This window comes from Gavialis gangeticus, unplaced genomic scaffold, assembly GCF_001723915.1.
Source record: "Gavialis gangeticus isolate Ggan-Ray unplaced genomic scaffold, GavGan_comp1, whole genome shotgun sequence".
Lineage (NCBI taxonomy): Eukaryota > Metazoa > Chordata > Crocodylia > Gavialidae > Gavialis > Gavialis gangeticus.
The window spans coordinates 123,761,435-123,780,856 of NW_017729022.1; the positions used below are offsets into that span (position 1 = coordinate 123,761,435).

At 39.6% G+C, this 19,422-nt stretch overlaps 1 protein-coding gene across 2 annotated transcripts in view; it reads right to left on the bottom strand.

Annotated features, from left to right (window-relative positions):
- The window catches only part of XRN2 (5'-3' exoribonuclease 2), a 112,303-nt gene that overhangs the window by 63,485 nt on the left and 29,396 nt on the right, over positions 1 to 19,422 (bottom strand). For both annotated transcript variants that reach the window (XM_019516121.1, XM_019516120.1), the window contains exons 10-17: positions 19,205 to 19,279; positions 18,978 to 19,111; positions 18,795 to 18,852; positions 18,576 to 18,683; positions 18,051 to 18,095; positions 14,962 to 15,090; positions 10,998 to 11,116; positions 6,848 to 6,983 (exon numbers count right to left, since the gene is read on the bottom strand). In XM_019516121.1, coding sequence (XP_019371666.1) covers positions 6,848 to 6,983; positions 10,998 to 11,116; positions 14,962 to 15,090; positions 18,051 to 18,095; positions 18,576 to 18,683; positions 18,795 to 18,852; positions 18,978 to 19,111; positions 19,205 to 19,279 — 804 coding nt within the window. The remainder of the gene's footprint in view (positions 1 to 6,847; positions 6,984 to 10,997; positions 11,117 to 14,961; positions 15,091 to 18,050; positions 18,096 to 18,575; positions 18,684 to 18,794; positions 18,853 to 18,977; positions 19,112 to 19,204; positions 19,280 to 19,422) is intronic.

Genomic DNA, 19,422 nt, shown 5'->3' on the forward strand with positions numbered 1-19,422 from the left:
ATGGCCTTGCAGGGTCAATCTGGTCAGCATATCAAAAGCCTTGCTAAAGCACCACACCAAGTTAACATGGTTGGAAAAACGCACCCTTTTTTGTCTAGGAAGATATTGTATAAACTAGAGTTTACAGACCAGAGACTAAGTTTTGTAGGGACTCAGGGCCAGATATGGTTTAGTATCAAAAAGTGCCTACGTTTCAGTATTCTATCACCTAAAGCATAGGCATTTCAACCAGGGAAAGTGATCCAACAGACAAGGGTTAGTTGCACAGTTGCTCTATATGAGGAATGAAGTGAGGAAGGCACTTTTTGAAAGCCTGGGAGATGCCCAGAAGTTGCCAACAGGACTTACTCAATATAGACATGAGTCTAAACTCCTTCTTCCCCTACAGCAGCTTAGGTCCCTGACTCAGGCTGAAAATTAAACCCCTCCAGTTACTTGCATTTCACAGTACCTGAGAGGAGAGACACCTGATGGTGGTAGTGATGGTGCCTACTTCTTCCCCAAATTGTCTAGTGGTCAGAATACTTGCCTACAAAGTAGAAGACACAAGTTCTTCACCTTCCTCCTTACACTAAGTAGTCCATAGAATCAGAGAAAACTATGGTTGGAAGGGACCTCAGGAGGTCATCTATATCAAATCCCTACTCAGAGCAGGACCACCCTCAACTATAACATCCCAGCCAAGGCTTTGTCTACCTGGGTCTTAAAAACCTCTAAGGATGGAGATTCCACCACCTCTACGTTAGTCTGTTCCAGTGCTTTACCTTATATCAAACCTAAACTTCCGTTGCTGCAGCTTCAGACTATTGCTCCTTGTTCTGTCATCTGCTGCCACTTAGAACAGTCCATCCTCTTTGGAGCCACCCTCCAGGTTGTTGAAGGCTGTTATTAAATCCCCACTTGGTCTTCTCCAAACTAAATAAACCCAGTTACCTCAGCCCTCTAGCCATTTTTATTGCCCTCTGCTAGACTCTCTCCAATTTGTCCACATCCTTTCTGTAGTGGGGGTCCCAAAACTGGACACTAGTCCAGATGTGGCCTCACCAGTGCTGAAGAGGGAAATAATCCCTTCCCTCATTTTGTTGGCAGTGTTCCTATTAATGCTGTTATCCTTCTTCAAAACAAGGGCGCACTGTTGACTCATATTCAGCTTATGGTCCACTTTAAACCCCAGGTCCTTTTCTGCAGAGCTGCTGCTTTGCCACTTAAGTCCCAGTAAATGGGACTGTTCTGTTCTAAGTTCAGGACTTCACACTTGTCTTTATTGAACCTCATGACATTTCTTTTGGTCCAATCCTCCAATTTGTTGAGATGTCTCTGAATCTTTGACTCTGAAGTAGTATATACCTCCCCCAGTTTGGAGTCATCTGTAAACTTGCTGAGCTTCCAGGTTGTTGATGGAGATACTGAACAAAACCTGCCCCAAGACCTGCATCTGGGGCACTCCACTTGATATTGGCTCTCAACCAGATCCTGAGCCATTGATTACTACTCTTTGGGTGATTACTACTCTTAAGGCGATTTAGGTTTGCATCTACATGTGCACGTGTTAAAGCGCATTAATACTGTAGGCACAGACTGACGTGGGACGAAAGTTAGTGCCAAGTCAGTCCATACACAGCATTAATATGCCTTAAAGTGTTTACACATGCATTAATAATGCACTTTAGCCATTTGTGCCTAAATTTGATACCTGCTTTTGTAGGTATCAAATTTAGGCAAGGATAGCCTAAAAATCACCCTTTTTAAGGCTCGTTAAGGGTGTGCACATGTAGGCGAGTACTCTTACTGTGCCTTAAATTGGGCTAAAGTGCCTTCAAAATTGGCATGTGTAGACATGTCCTTTCAGCCCAACAATCCAGCTAGTTTTCTACCCACCTTACAGTTCAACCTATACTTCCTTACGTTGCTTAAGGAAATGTTCTGGGAGATGATACCAAAAGCCTTGCTAAAGTCAAAGTACACCACATCTACAGCACTTGCCACATCCAGTTATTTCATCATAAGGGGCAATCAGGTTGGTCTATCATGACTTGCCCTTGGTAAATCCACACTGACGGGTCCTAATTACCTTCTCCTTCAAGTGCTTAGAAATGGATGCTTTAAGGATCTGCTCCATGATCTTTCTAAGGACTGAGGTGAGACTGACCAGTCTTCAGTTCCCTGGATCCTCCCTTCTTCCCTTTCTTAAAGGTGGACACTATATTTGCCCTTTCCTAATTTTCCAAGACCTCTCCCAACCACCATGACTTTTCAAAGATAAAGGCCGGCAGCTCTGCAATCACATCAGCCAACTCCCTCAGCACCCTTAAGTCCATTGTATCTATCCCCATGGATTTGCACAAGTCCAACTTTTCTAAATAGTCCCTAACCTGTTTTTTTGCTACTGTCAGCTGCTCACCTCCTCCCCAAACTGTGCTGCCAGATTCATAGATGTTAGGGTTGGAAGGGACCTCAACAGACCATTGAGTCTGACCCCCTGCCTAGGCAGGAAAGAGTGCTGGGTTCAGATGACCCCAGCCAGATGCCCATCCAACGTCCTCTTGAAGACCCCCAGGGTAGGGGAGAGCACCACCTCCCTTGAGAGCCCATTCGAGATTTTGGCCACTGTAACTGTGAAGAAGCTCCTCCTAATGTCTAGGCTAAATCTGCTCTTTGCTAGCTTATGACCATTATTTCTTGTGACCCCCAGGAGCCTCGCCAATTCCCTTCTGTGCCCCCATGATGAATGTATAGGCAGCCACAAGGTCGCCTCTCAACCTTCTCTTGCAGAGGCTGAAGAAGTCCAGGTGCCCTAGTCTCTCCTGGTAGGGCTTGGCCTGCAAGCCCTTAACCATATGAGTGGCCCATTTCTGGACCCTCTCCAGGTTATCCACATCCCTCTTGAAGTGTCACCCAAAACTGCATGCAGTATTCCAACTGCGGTCTGACCAGCGCCCGATAGAGGGGAAGTATCATCTTCTTGGTTCTGTTTCTCATGCATCTGCTGATGCATGATAAAGTGCAGTTAGCTTTTCTGATGACTTCATCCCACTGACAACTCATGTTCATCTTGGAGTCCACTAGGACTCCAAAGATTCCCTTCCGCTTCTGTGCTACCGAGCAGGTCATTTCCTAGGCAGTAGGTGTGCTGGACATTTTTCCTCCCTAGGTGCAGCACTTTGCATTTCTCCTTGTTAAACTGTATTCTTTGCAGTAGTCTGGAAGCTGACTTTTCCTGTGAAGACTGAGGTAAAAAAAGTACTTCAGCCTTTTCTGCACCATTTGTCACTAGGTTATCTTCCTCACTCAGCAAGTGATGCAAATTTCCCTGAACTTACATCTTGCACTTCATTAGAGTGTGCCCCATCAGGCTACAGAAAAGGCAAGGATGATGGTCCTGCTATCCTGCTAGTTGGAGCGTAAGTGTAGGCACCTAGTGAACTTTACAGTCAAAATGGAGGTGCTGGCAACTACTATATGTTGTGACTTGAAGCAACTGAAACTCTACTGCTCTTTCAAACATGGGCACCTAAAACCCACTTAGTGTCTTATTTAGGTATCTCCAAAATCAAATAGAGTTGGACCTTACATATTCTCCACCGAGCCCTTCTACCCTGCAACACACCAAACTCCAAATCAAACTTCAACAGAGGCCACTTAAGTTCTAGATTAGGAAAAACTTCCCCACTATGAAGGTGATTAAGCATTAGGACAAGCTACCTAGAGAGGCTGTGAAAGCTCCATCCCTGGGTGTTTTTAAGAGCAGGTTAGACAGAAACTAGTACTTCCACAAGAGGTGGGCACAAATATCAGCTACATTCTATAATTCTGGATAGCTGTTTTATGATGAGCATTTCTCAAAATTTAGCATGTTTCCCCACTTCGATTTTTGATCAGAGCATTGTACCTCAATCTGCCATAACTACATATAGACCTTTGTTTCTTTACTGTGAAAAAGGTGCACAATGAGTCTGAAATCAATTTGACTAATTTGTCACTTAAGCAGTTCTGCCTGGTTAAATCTTAAAACTGAGGCACCTGATGCATGTTACATTCAAGATGTGATTACTTACTTAATGACACTTTAAATAATAACCCAGCCAAATGCTCATGTCAACTGATGGCCTGATAATGCAGTAAGTGAGCCACAAAGTTATTCCACATAATATTTGTGGCTTCTTTGCATCATGTCTTAAAACTGAATGTGTTGCAGGTTGGGGCTGGCCCAGGACAGTGCGACACTCAGCTGAGTGTTGGGATCCAATATGGGGCAACCCAAGGGTCCAGGACACAGCTCTCCCTTACCCAGTAAGGCTGAGAGCAGAACCAGTTTCTGGACCCTGTGCTCCCAACTGATTTCCAGAGGCAGACAGAGGGTGGACTTGAGTCACAAATCAGGGAGCATTTCCCCTCTTGGGCTCACTGTACACCAGACCTTTAAAAAACATGTGTAGCTGGTCTGCACAGTTTTTTTGACATCCCTGGTGCACTGGGTCTCTGGGATCAGGGAAAGGTTCCCTCATCCTAGAGTCCCAGTGCATTAGGACCCTTAAAAACTGCACGTACCCTGTAAATCACAATGTGTAAAAACCCTGCAGGGTTTTTAACATTCCCATTCATTCTATTTAGCAAACACAAGTTCTCCATTTTTTTTTTCCATTCACTTTTACCAAGATCTTGCTTTTGAGGAAAAGGAAACCTATACGTGGGTGCCAGATTGTGCACCATAGTGCTAATGGGCTTAACTCGGCTAATTTCTGCTTCAGTGGTCTTCCACAGATCTGGTGAGACTCGAATGATCATCACAAAACAGTGGATGAGAGCACTTTGAAATGAATGAGACTAAGTCTGTGGGGTTCATTACCTTGTTCACTGGTTAAAATGATTCTACCTTCATAGATTTGAAAATTACATAATAGCAGAGGGAGTAGTTCTTTTGGCCTTCTTTGGAGGTGAGGTGAAAGTTGCAGGACATTTTTTCCTGTGGTACTACCAAATGGGTGGCTTTGAATTACTGAGTTTCTAGTCTTCTACCTTCATTCTTCATTTGATAGAGTTAATTAGTGGGAGTGGAAAAAAAAACAGTGACTATGCTGAAATTTAAATGGGTACCTTGAATGTTCTCTCTTCCAAAGTGTAACATAGCCACCTGTAATCTAGTCTCTCATTTTGCTGCCCCTAGCCCAATTAGGAGCATCAATAAACAACTTCAATATGTTTTCTTCTCTGCTTGATTCTTTAAAACCAGAAGTAGGAACTGTGCTCCCCTCTGTCCATTTGCTTAAATAAAAAAAAGACTTTTTTTGGTCACTTCTTTGTTTATTGGAAGAGTGAACAGAATTTACATAGCAAACCAAATCTGCCAGGGAACAGGAAATTCTGGGCATGAATTTGATTTTGTACCCCCTTCTCTGTTGCATGTAAATGCATTAAATATAAAATAGCAAAACTCTACCCAGTGATATATATATGAAATTAAAAAAAATATGCAAAATACCAACATCTATCAAAATGTCACCAACACTTTAAAACAAACAAACAACTCTACACCCCAGCTCCCTCAATCACCTAATAATGCATTTTTTTAAAAACACATTTTAAAAATAATTTAGTACAATACGAATGCAAGAAAAAAACCTGAGTACTAAATTTTTCATCTAGTCAATTAAACTCCAATTAAATATGGTGTTTAGATACTGAAATAGCACTTGCATCTGATTTTTTTGCACAGGAGCATGTGTTACAAAAAATATAAATATGACTTACATGCTTTTTGCTACCTGATGGTAGATAAAGTCAATCTATTCCCAGGTCACACAAAATTTAACTTGCTTTATTCTCAGAGCACGAAACTAGTTATTAACTTTCACTGCTACAAACACCAATAAGTCTAACTAATCTTTTGCCAGTCTGACATCTCAATTATCAAAAGATTTAAAATGGATAGATTACTTCAATTACAATGCACTTCATGTAACATCATTACAATCTGCAGAAGAGGGAGAATTCTGTTCCTCTCAAATTGTTACTAACATCTTGCAGGCTTTGCCACTCACTCAGTTGTTTACAATTACAGGTTTCCCTTGCCAACTGTTGGGGTTAGCGTTCCTGAAAGTTCCTGTGGTTGCCAAGACAAAAGGCTTATGGGAAAAATGGCAGGCGGCGGGTTGATGCACAGCCACGGAAAACTGCGGTTACACAAAACTGTATACCATAGTAGCCAAAATGGTATATAGACTATTAAGCATGGATACCCAAAACAGTGGTTGGTGAGGGAAACCTGTACAGTAAAAGCTGTGTTAACAGGCATGAGGTGAGATAAGGGAGGTGCTGGGTATCTACAAATTCCGATTATTTGAGGCAGGGGTTTTCAACCTTTTTTTGGTTGAAAAACTGGGGTGTGGCGGGGGTGGCGGCAGCCAACGCATGCAAAGCAGCGGCAGCACAGGGTGGTGGGTGCTGGTGGTGGCCACCGCCGCATGCAAGCTCCACCCCCCTCTCCAGCCAGAAACCCTGGTTAATAGAGCATTCCGAGTAATAGGATGCTAGGTAACACAGCTTTTACTGTATTTTTCCCCCCTTTTACAACTATACTTTTCAGTTCAAAGAAAAACTATGCATCAGGCTTTGATACAGTAACGAGTGTTACTATGTTGCAAGCAGAAAAAAAAGCCTTCAAATATTTAGTGTCAAGGGCACTGATGCTCTATTTTATATGCTCATGAACAATGCTCTGCTTTTTCCAACTATTTTGATTAGATAACAAGACATTCTTAAAAGTGACTTACTGACACACCAACACTAAAAACACATGGCCTACTCTGATAGAGCAAAATGACATTTCAAGAAATACAAATGTAAGTACCTGATAATAGTATCTGAGAACCCAGCAAAGCCCTTCAACGTAAGACCGTACAACCTTACGACGAAATTTCTCATCAGATGCATCAACATCAAATTTGTTCTTATAGTAACGCTGTTTCCAACCAGCTTCCCATAACCTACAGAATAAGCACAGTTAGATTTTACCCTATAATCATTTCATATGTATGAACAGTCACATGTTTGCAATTAAAGATGAAGCAAATGTTGTTTCACAGCATAGGATAACGGCAAGACAAACACCTCATCTCAGAAGCAAATTTAAAGTTTGTTTTTTTCCTTTTTAACATTATAATAAAAATAACAGAAATGCATCTTTTAGTAATATAAACCAGGGTCTAAGACGACAAAACTGATGCTAAATAGCACGAAGACAAAACTCAGTGGGCAAGCTGAAACTCATGAAGAGAAAAAACAAACTGAAGGTCCAAGGACAGGCACCCTGACAAGCAATCTTCCTCATTCTCTTGCTTGTCGAAACAGGGATATTTCTGCAATTTCTGAGTGCTTTATTTGAACTGTGGGCATGGACATAACATATCAGCTCTATTAGCTGGTTTCTGGTAGATCTGAAGTTTGTCCTCAGACCAACCAGCCAGCTAAAAACTAAGCAGCTCTAATTACTGTATCATGCCAACTATATCAATCTTTTTTTCCTCCAGAAGAGGCATTAACATCTCACTCAACTTATGCATGGGGACCCTCTATAACTAGGGACCTACTTAAGTTCCTGTTTCACGGAAATCACAAAATCTGGGATTGTCTCACAAATCAACAAAAAACCCCCAATAAAAAATAAAAATGCTGGCTCTCCAGTGGGAGAGCTGGCTCTCCTGGGGGTCCTTGCTACCAGGAAGGGAAGGCACCAGCTGGCAGGGTGGCATGAAGGACAGAAGACTAGATGGCTGCTGCCCCCTCATCTCTCCTCCCCTGCCAGGACCCCTCCACTAATCAGTGCTGATGGGCAGGGTCATGGCAAAATGACTGCGGAATGATAACTTTATGCTGCAATCAGCCCACAAAAATTGGTAAGTCCCCCTGCAGTTTAGGAAGACCCCTACCTATAACCGATTTCCTGACAACACTGAATTTACCTGCAGCTTTTTCATTGCATGCAAAAAACCAAAAACCAGGAGAACGATTTGCATTAGAAAGCCTGCCTAACTTTATCCCAACTATACAACTGGTCCAATAGAGAGCACCTCCCAAAAATCCTTGCCTCTTAAAACCACTAAATCAGATATTCTTCACTCAAGTTTTGCTTTAGTATTTTTAGTATATTCATTGCTTTGGGTCTTTTCCTTCATTACTTGATTCTTTTACAGGATTTTGTAAAAACAAGAGCAGTGCATAGGCTCTCTCTAAAGCTACCAATTTTTATTAGGGGAAAAGTGTTTTTTTTCCCCCTTAAAATTGAACCTGAAAATGTGTGACTGCCTTATAGGTAGGGTCGGCTTATAATCAATACAATATGGTTATATAGAAACGGTCATGGGGCATGTTTTTGTGGTTTTAATTAAAAACAAAAACAGAAAGCCGCCCTGGGCATGAAGGGGGCAGTGATACAATTCACTCTTTAGCTTAAACAGATATCCGTTTTCTTCAGTATTTTATTATCATAACACGTCTCCGTTACCAGTTGTGCCATATGTAATGATATGCTGACCCTAAGTAATAAGTATGCCAAAGAAACAGGGCTATCTGTCAGTGTGTGCACAAATTTCAAGTTGTTACCTACAGTCTGTACACATAAATACACATTTGCCCAGGCTTGTAAGTCCCAAATAAAACATTAAAATACTTTAAGTAATTGTTATTGAAGGTGAAGCAATTGTCACTATAAATTAAACTCTCTTCAAGATGGGTTAAAAAATGCTAGAATACCTCAAGATTTTTGGTTGCCCCTCCCAAAACCCAATCAGCCTTTACACAAAAGAAAGAAAAAAAAATCTTAAGCGCACTGTGTGGGAGTGCACACACACACTTGTATGAATGCATTTGTTACAGTGAGCACAACCAGATTAAAGAAAAAATTAAGAACTGATTTAATTCCATTTTAAATGGATTTTAATTCAATTGCATATATTTCTTTTTACAAATCAGTTGCAAATTAATTGCAACTAATCTCAACTTTTAATATAGAAAGTTTGTTTTAATGTAACTATTTAAATAAGATACTATAGATAACTGGGTTCCCCTGAAATTGCAGTAAAAGGGGCTCTTTTGTTTTAAATTATACCTGGGACCAAAGGGGAGGGTGAGAGGGTTGAAAATAACTAGTTTTTGATGGTAAGTCAAGCTTTATAAATGTTACAAACCTTATGCCCTACAGGACATGCCTTTTTTAGTCTTTACTTTACTCTTTTTCAGTCTTCAAAAAGTAGTAAATGGTATGTACATTTTAACAAAAATCTGTGCGTTTGGTTGTTTTTGTTCTCCTCCCCCATCCCCAAGAACTTTTGCCTTAATTCTTTTGATTAAGGCTTAGCAAGTAGATATAATACAAAATTTAGATCTTTAATTTGGAATTATTGTGAGAACTAAAACAGGCACAGAAAAATACAGGAATGTGAATTTCTTTCACCCTATGAAATAAGTACGGTGAAGATGAAATATATTAATTCAAAAGGGCTTAGATTTTCCAAAACATGTAGGTATCTAAAGATGCAAACGTATACTAAGTAAGATTTTTAGAATCCTTAAAACTAGATAAGTGTCTCACTTTCTCTGATTTCAACTGGTATCAGGCACCTAGAAATCTGAAAAAATCTGGCCCAGAATGATAAGTCAGTTCACTAATTACAGTTAGTATTTTCTTTGTTTCATAATCAGATTTAACACCAAAATGTATTTTGATAAACTTACGTATCCAACAAATTTGAGATTATTTATTAGTTAAATAAGACTCATTTGGAAATGCTGTTTCACTTTACATAATTCCATTTCGTTCCAAATGCAGCTTGACAAATCATGAATTAAAAAAAAAAAAAATCAAAAACAAGACAGCTTGATTAATCACTGTTTTTTCACTCAACAACAAGTAAAAAAAATTAGGAACCTGTACAAATGCGTGCTGAAGTATACAATTGTACACAAATATACCATTTCCTCTTGGCGAGCAAAGGATTGATACATTTATGTAAAACTTAATTCAATTTCAAACCAACGTATTCATTCTCGCTCCTTTGTATTGCTATTAAAACCTCTCTTTAGGCAGGTAACTAAAATCCAAATGCAAAAAAGATTTAAACTGTTTGATTTAAATCAGAGTTTCTTGCTTGCTGATTTACATCATGATTAAAATCTGTGATTTACATCACTTTGATTTAAATCAATTCATTCTGGTGTGTATGCATAGGAAAAAGAAAATGGGAGCTAGAATACTTTGACATGAGAAGATCAAATGACACAGATCAAACATGAAAATGCATGATAATTATGAATGCCACCAAGACTTTGCAACTAATATTTAACATTTTGCTTCCCATATATCTACCTACATTTCATACTGAGTCAACATGTAAATCTATGAGGAGGTGCAAGTGAACTAATTTGGCCTCTCACTTTCCCAGGTCATTGGTTCAAATTCTGGGTTATAAGCAAAAGATAATTTATCCTACTCCTACCTCGATGTTTTAAAAGCAGCAGCTGTTCTAAAAAACTGTCAGCTAAAGAGAATTTCCCTAATAGTTATAAATTTAACCAGTATAAACCAATATTGAAAAAAGACTTATTTTGTTAATCAATATAAATAATACTACACAGCCTAACATAACTGAACTTTATGGGTTAAACAGCTCAAAAATTAGATTGCAAAACAGTGGCATTCAGCTCACATAATCAAAGCTAAACACTGAATGTCTAGCCAATCTAGTGCTTGGTCTCAAAGGGAGTAGTGGCTTGGAGGATGAAAACCTGCACGCATACTAATCTAGATACTTAGATTTAACAGCTATAGCTTACGCATCTCACTGGAATTTACTGAATATTCTAACCCTCCACATTAATTACTGGTGGATAAAAAGATCATAGAAAAGCATCCGAAGGCACTGCTGCTCTAAGCTAAATGGCATTAATTAGACTGCATCTATTTCAGCAATTTGCTAACAAAGTGCTACAAAAAATGGCTTCACCTGATATTATCCTCTGGCTCAGGTTCACTGTCACTGTCTTCAGCTTTTCGTTTAATTCCTCCTGCTGGGGATGGGGTGCCATCAGAAGTGAAACTAGTATTAGGAGATGCTGAAGGAGTCTAGAGATATAATTATTATACATAAACACAGGAAAAAGGGATTTACTATACATTTCAAATTCAAGTTAAAATTCATAGTTTTGTGGTAATGAAAAATCTATGATATTCTTAGCTCCAAAAAATTCAAACCACATGCTACAACATCTAAAATTATTAGTGAATCCACCAGAATAAAACTGGGTTGTTTTTATGCAAGGAACCAGGCACTGAAATGTAACATAAAACAAAAGTCAATGAAATTTGAGAAAGATCCTGGTAAAATAAACATGAATGAGGAAGTATAAAATTATTTTTGACAAAATACAGAATGTTTGGTATATTCCACAATCTAATATAAGCCTGTGTGTGCAGTTATGGTACTTTTATTCCTACAGTTTATTTTACGATTTCTCCTTATGACAGCAGCAGAATGTGTCACACGTACGCTACTGCTTACAGACTATTTAAAATTCAGAAGTGGTCACCAAATTTAGAATATTACTGCAAATTAAAAGTGAGACTCTTTAAATTTATGTATTTAACCATAGAGGAATCAAGTACAGTAGGTCTAGGAAATGTCATTTCTGCAGAGTAGAGTAAAAAAAATTGAGATGAAACTGTTAAAACATTAAAGGCTGTAACAAGTTAAGATCTGGGAGGGTAACACTTCAAAGAAAGAGCCTCAAAACATATGGATTTTTATGTTTCTATACAAAAATACTACGCAAGTCAGTTTTCTTCAGTTCAAGTACATTTCAGAATGAAAGTGAACAGAAACAATACAAGATAAAGATAGACATTTGTATTTACCCTGCCTTAGAGGGAAAAAAAGTACTTTTTAGTGAAGACTCTTATTTTAACATACATCCATTGCTGGATAGGTACATGTGATCCCCAAGAAAACCTTATCATAGATTGCATTGGTGACAGTTATGTGATCAAATGCAGTTAAGCATTCCCATGACACCCTCTATTTTTCAGGTGTTCAGATGTTGAAGAGTCTCTCATGGCTGAAAATTTTTGGAAAGGAACTAAAAACTATTTAGTCACTTCACACACACATTTGAGATAATGGGAAAGATACTTCCCCTACCTTACCACAACCAAAAATATTTTTTTTAGCATTAAATAGGTTGGAACTCAGCTGAGTTACAAGGACTAGAAAAAATAGAACAAAACCAAAACAAAACCCCCACCCCCCAAAAAACCCCCAAAAACCCCCCAAAAAACCCCACTCACTCACTACCAGTGCTAAGGAAGAAGATCACTGCACATGGCACAGTGCAGTTTCATTTGGCTACTTAGCAAACATGGACTTCTTTTAAGAGGCACTGAATAAAGCAGAGCTAAAGCAGCTTATGCATATGCAAGATTCATTCAATGAGTAACACCACATCTTGGCAAAAACAGTTGAAAGACTGTACTTTTTAAACACACTTTGAACTACTATGACTGAATTGTGCACCACTTACCTGTTTAAATTGTGGATTTTTGAACTATTATAAAGAACATAGTAAAATGCTTTCTGTTGAGGAACACACCACTCTGAAAACAAGTAGTCCTACCAGATAGTTAGCGGATCTGTTCTAAGAAACACTAAATGCTATTTGTCAGCTACCCTGAATGTGATCATCTGGTGAAGACAGGAAAAGACTTTAATACATTCAGCTTTCACAGACATTTCATAGAGGTAGGAGGTTAAGGATTTTCTTTTTTCTTCCTGCCTCTACTGTACTGGAACCTGGATATGCTGTATTTACTCAAATCCAAGATGACTTTGAATTTAAGACAACTGCCTAATAATTAGAATCTATACATTTGTAATAACTTTCTATATACAGAATCTAATTATTGGTGGGTTGTGTTATATTCATCTCCCCACCACTGCAGCAGGGAAAGTAGTGGCAGGGGACAGGTGGTAGGGGAGGAGCAGTTGGAGGGCAAGTAACAGGCAAGTCAAGCAGCCAGCTGCCTTTCCCCAACACTAACCCACCTTGCCGCCAGCCCCTGTGCCTGTGTGCCCTAGCATATTTTCCCCCTATGCTACCAGACCTCCTACTACTTGTCCCTCCCCTTTACCTCTCCCAGCATGTGCCCCCTGCTACCAGGGCAGGCGGGGGCCAGAGCAACCACTTGCTCTGTGGTCTGGGCAGAAGTGGGAAGATACGCAGAAGGAAGGGGAAGCAGGTGGAGGCAAAACACAAAAGGAGGGCAGCAGCTCCAACTCAGATCAGGACTGGAGTCAGAGCCAGAGCTGCACCACCCTATACTGAAGCCCAAGACAAGGGGCTTCCCCTGCCTCCCCTAATTAAATGAAGGGAAGGGCTGAATTAGGGGAAGTAAGGTCCATCTTGGGGTAACTACAAAAAATGTTATTTCTTTTTCTCTCTCTCCTCTAGAGATACAGAAAACTAATACCAAGTAAAAATGAAGGCTACTCCAAAACCACACGAAAAAATGCATTTGGAACAAAACCACAAAACAAAAACACTACACTGGGAGCCCAAGTTTGCTTACATCTTGGAAGCTACCAGGTGTCGTTAGAAAACTGACAGTACATGTAATGACCTCTCTCTCCCCTTATAAAAAAACCCACTATGGCTTTTTGAAAGCTGCACCAGATCAAGAGAGGCAGAGGAAGAGAGGATCAACAAGAAGCTTTTCAGCTCTGTAGAAGCCAGCTGCAGAAAAGAAAACGAGCTTGCCTGCAGAGCTTAGGACTTCCACAAAAGCAGAGGTTTAGTCAGTGCAACAATTTAGAGTGTAACTTACTTTCTTTTAAGAGATGCCAGCAAGTTTGGATTGCAAGGAAAAAGTACCATCAAGTCAGTATGATCTTACCAAAAAACTCACTTTTTTGATCCATTGTAGAAGCACTAGCTGCCAGCTTACTGATTGAAAAAATTTAGATGGAAAGTAGTTTGTTTAAAAAAGGGACACATATCACGGCCTTCCCAGAAAACTGGGCTTTTGCAGTTCTATGATCAATACAATCACAGCAGCTTGAAAGATTGCAGTAGGGATATTCTACAAACTTACAATATTATAGTACCATCTAAAGCAGTGATTCTAATCCAGGATGCCATCAGACATTTTCAAGGGTGCAGCAAGGTGCCACATAATGTTAACATTGTAAGGTACACAAACATTCACAAGATGAACCCAGCGATTGCAAATAGAAATACCTAGTTATGGCCTTTCTGAGTTTTTTTACAACAAAAATTGCTCTGTTATTTTTCTGTAGTCAAAAAATAAAAGACTGAAAACTAAGTGCAGGCATTTTCCAACTGGTGCTTTGAGTCTATCCAGGGTTCCTCTGGTCTATTCTAGAGTGCCTCAAGTCATAAAAGGTTGAGAACCACCAAATTAGAGACAGGAAGTACCTAGTGAGTTTAGAATTTGAATTGGTTTATGAAGTGGATAGGTAAGTTGCAGACCAACAGTAAAACTAATGGGGGGCTGACAACATGTAAAAAACCCAATTCAGGTGCTTAGTTTTATTTTTCCTGCATTGCTTTTGAAACAAATGCTTAACCCCCCCACTCACAGCAGCCTCAACACCATAAATATTGATAAAAAAGAAAAGCTTGTTTAAAAGCATTTAATTAGGAAATCATGCTTTATTTTATATTTACATTTTCAGATCTCTAGTCAGCAAAGTGATTTGAAATATTAAAATAAAGAATAAAACTTGATTTCAGGAGCCTTGTAAAAGTCATTATTAAAAACATAACTAGCTGAGTGGTTCTTCATAAAAGAATGAAAGTGGAGCTATTAAGTACCTAAAAGTAAATTGCAACACTTCAGTTTCTTGTATATTTATTACTTTTTCCTTAAGCTTAAAATAAATTGAATCATTCACTTACTGAGTTCTGCATTCTCATTTCGAAGGCCGCCTGTCTGGGGTTACTGATTGTCTGAGGACTAGACCTATTTCCACTGCCCAAAGCTTGAGGGGAAAACTGTCCACCAGGGATAAAAGAAGGCTGATCCCTCTTGAAAAGAGAGAGGGAGAGAGAGAGAGAGAGAGAGAGAACAATTATACATATGCTGAAATGAGTCTAATATCAGAAATCACAAACATAAAATTAATATATTTGATATTACTTTATAAATTTTCCAATTATTATAAAACAAGCTTAACTTAATCAATTATTCACTTAGTTCATCTAAGGGGCACATTTAACAAGATCTTACCCAAGGGTTTATTACATGTAGATAAAATGTCAATTGAGACCCCCTACATTCATAAAATGTATTAAATCCTCTTTCACAGAAAGGTGTATTTTTTTTGCTGACATCCTGGAAGCTGCAAGAGACAACATCTTTTGGAGGGACTGAAACTCCACGTAGCTATTACTATAGAATATGGGACTTACAAAATCTTATTTACATACTGCCATAGCGTATGTCAGCCAAATCTTAAATTTTACATGCACAGAGGACTTAGTGAAAATATGTTTCATCATGTTTGCAAAGCCGGCTAAGTGATGAATGATGATCCTATGACACTTCCAATCTATCTATAGTTCCCAGGTTTCAGGGAAGTACACAGATACAGAAAAAAGTGGGGAAAACACTGGGACATCCTACAGCATAGTTTAGAGATGGATGATCCTGCTCTAAGTAAGGGACTGGACAGCTGACCTCATGAGGTTCCCTCTAAAAAAAAAAAAAAGGTCTGAAGTGATATACTGAATAGACTAGGGCACTTGAAGCTAAGTTTCCAAGTGCTTTGGGGACCTGACAATTAGTAATCAGATTACTCACTCTCAAAAAGTTACTCTTATTTGCTATCCTGTAACAGGTTTGTTTGAACCTGGAAAGCTTTGGAGTTATCAAATGAACAAGCCAGGAAACAAAAAAAAACAACAAAACCACACAACACTTTTTTTTTTAAAGCCAAGTTAAGTTATTGCTCCAAGTATCTTTAAGTTAATGCAAGTTTAAGGATAAGGATTCAACTTACAGATGAAAAAAGGCAAGTTAAGGTTCCCACAACAATCACTGCTTCTCCTTTCAACCTGGGTTATTTTATGTTGCTATGAATTCACAAGTTTATGGGCAAAATACATGTGTAATAGCTTGCCTTCTTTTTAATTAGTCTAATATAATATTTCACTGCACTGAGAGTTTGGTTAAGAGGCATGTTATATCATGCCTCTCTCTCTTCTCCACTAAGGTGCTAGGTTAGTGCTAGGCCTTAGTGCTTTAAGGCCAGCCCACTTCCAGCTTTGTTCATACCAGGCAATATAACTGCTGGCAAGCCAAAAGCAGCAGCTACCATCTGCCCAAAGAGGAAAAAGCACCCAGAAAAATAGAGCTTCTGGCCAAAGAGTTGTGCTGGACAGCTCCCAGCAGATAAGTACACATGCTACAGAGGTTGCAGAGAGCACGGTAGAGGCAAACAGAAGTAGCATCTTCATGATGCAGTGGACTTCTTGAACACAGTGTGTGACATGGGACACTTGTGAAACTGTGGATAGGGTAAGAGGATTCGTAGTCGGAAGGGACCTCAGTGGGCCATCTAGTCTGACCCCCCTGCCAAGCAAGAAAAGAGTCACCAACCCTGGGGTCATGTGATCCCAGCCAAGTGCCTGTCCAGTCTCTTCTTGAAGACCCTCCAAGGATGGGGTGAGCACCTCCTCCCTTGGGAGCCCATTCCAGATTCTGGCAACCCTGACCATGAAGAACTTTTTCCTAATGTCCAGCCTAAATCTTCTTTCTCGTAGCTTATAGCCATTGTTCCTTGTCATTCCAGGGGGTGCCCTGGTGAACAGATCATCGCCTACTTCATGTTGCTCTCCCTTATGAATTTGTACGCCGCCACAAGGTCCCCTCTCAGCCTTCTCTTGGAGAGACTGAAGTGGTTAAGGTCCCTTAGCCTTTCCTCATACGGCCTTCTCTACAGGCCTCTAATCAGGTGAGTGGCTCTTCTTCGGACCCTCTCCAGGTTGTCCACATCCCACTTGAACTGCGGCCTTCAGAACTGGACACTACTCCAGCTGCAGTCTGACCAGTGCTGCATAGAGGGGGAGAATCACTTCCCTGGACCTGGATGGCCAATTCTGTGGTCCTGGGCTGGAGAACAGGAAAGAAACCTTCACATCATTCAACCTCTACATACTGCTGACCCAACTGCACGGCCCCCTCCCTAGAACTGGTACATTTGATACAGTGGTTATAGGATGCAAAGGTATTTACATGCCAAGAAGCATGGGCAACTAGTGCCTCCCAAATCTGGGGGAGGGCACCAGATCACCGACAGGGGTGGGAGGTGTCGGGTCCCCCAGCGGCTGATAACTGAGCCAGCAGCAAAACCAGAAGTGCACTTCTGCTGGCACTTTCAGTTTCGCAGCTGATGCTTCTAGGGGGCGCATGGCCAATCTCAGGGGGTGCACGTGCACCTGCATGCACCCCCTACACTTTGCCAATGCCAAGGAAGGCCCAATTTATAATTATCCTTTAACACTTAAAAGTTTAGAATGGTGTAAAAAATGTCAATTCACTTAGGATTCAGCAGTGTAAATTCTTTATTCAAAGCTGCAGTTCCCTAAAGTGATAGAAAAAACTCTTTAAAAACAGTTTGGAGTATGACAAAAAGCTGAGCAATTACTATTTTATGGGAGAGCATGGACAGACAGCTAAACTAAAAGCATGGTCCCAAAAAACTCAGGTTCAACCCCCTGCCCTGTCACTAGCATCCTGTGTGAACTTGAGCAAGTCACTTAGTCTCCTTTCCATGGGACTCATGGAGAAAGTGAGCTTATCATTTGGAATCTTTAATTCTTCTGACACGTCAACAGTAACTTTATATTCATAGAATGGACACAAAGCAAATTATTATATTTTACTTTTATTGCTGCAGCTTTGATGAAACCACTTACTGAAAATGAACTGACCCTTTTGTTGGGATTTATTACATTGTGACAAACAACCGAACACTTAAATTTACCTTCATCCTTTTTCTCTTTTCTTTTTGTCGTCTTTTGAAGTTCTCCTGAATCAAAAATAAAGATGATTAAGGTAAACTTTACAATCTTTCTGAAAAAATTGCTCTCTTCACAAATTAACTGGAAAGGGAAGATTTTCACCTAGTAGAAACCTAGTAGAAATCCAGGTTGCAGGAAAGTAAGAAAAAAAAAGAAATTAGTCTCCTCAGTTTTCTAGCAGCCTTTCATTATGCTGTGGGCAGCAAGGAAATTAACAAAAATCATATCATTTTCACTTTATCCCTGCTTGGGAGAGCTATTAGCAGCTTGAAGACAGGCTATACAGTTCATTGCTATGAAGGATAACCTAATGTGAAGGAGGAGGTAGGAAGCAGGCATGACAAAGAAATTCTTATTTTCAGTGCTCCTCTGAGTTCTTTATAAAGATTATGATCACAACGTAAGATAAAGTCTGAAAAGAAAGCTACATTCTTCTAAACACTATCAGCCATTTAGGGTGAACTCCCAAAATACTGCAAACACATTACCTCATCATCTTTCCTTTTTTTAAAGATGTTATCTTCAACTTCTCCAACTGCTAACATAATCATCTGTACTCGCTGTAGGTTGACAAAGCCACTCTCTGTGAGGTACCCCTGTAAGTAAAACAGAATAGAAAGTTCCGGATCATCTTTTAAAAAAAAAAAATATTATATATATATATTTTTCCCCCCACAAACAACTGCAAAAATTTAACATGTTTTTACCCCAGTTTTGTGCACCACATTTTTGTATATGTTAACCAGGCGATCGATTGCTCCCTCCCTGTGAATAAAACCAAAAAGAAAAAAAAGTTAAATTCTATGCCATGCACCACTTAACTATAATAATCTTATTTATAGGTGGGAAACATGTAAGCTAATATATTCCTGAATGTACAGCAGCTGTACCTGATCTCCAGTGATGGCAGATGAGGAAGAAAGTCATTTCCAACGAAGAAACACATGAAGACCCAGTCATCAATGCTTCTCTCAAAATCAAAAGTAAAAGGCAAACTGGCCATGGTGAGTTCTTTTTCCAAATACTACAGTACAAGAAAGCAGATATTGGAAACACTTATGGATGTTACCCAAAACATTCCTTACATAAAACAGCCTGAATAATTACTTTGGCATACCTCTCGCAGAACATTTAATCGGATAAAGATGAACTCTTGTTCAGAGGTAAGAGGACAATCAGCAAACTGGTCATGCTAAAATGTAAAACAAAGAAGGTACTATTGATATGTTGGTCCATCTTAAGAATATTTTAGCTCAGTTTTAGAGTTAGATCTAGCCTACGTACAGTTTTTAAAATGGAAGAGGAGAACTTTGGGAAGTGGGGGTGGGTAGCGGG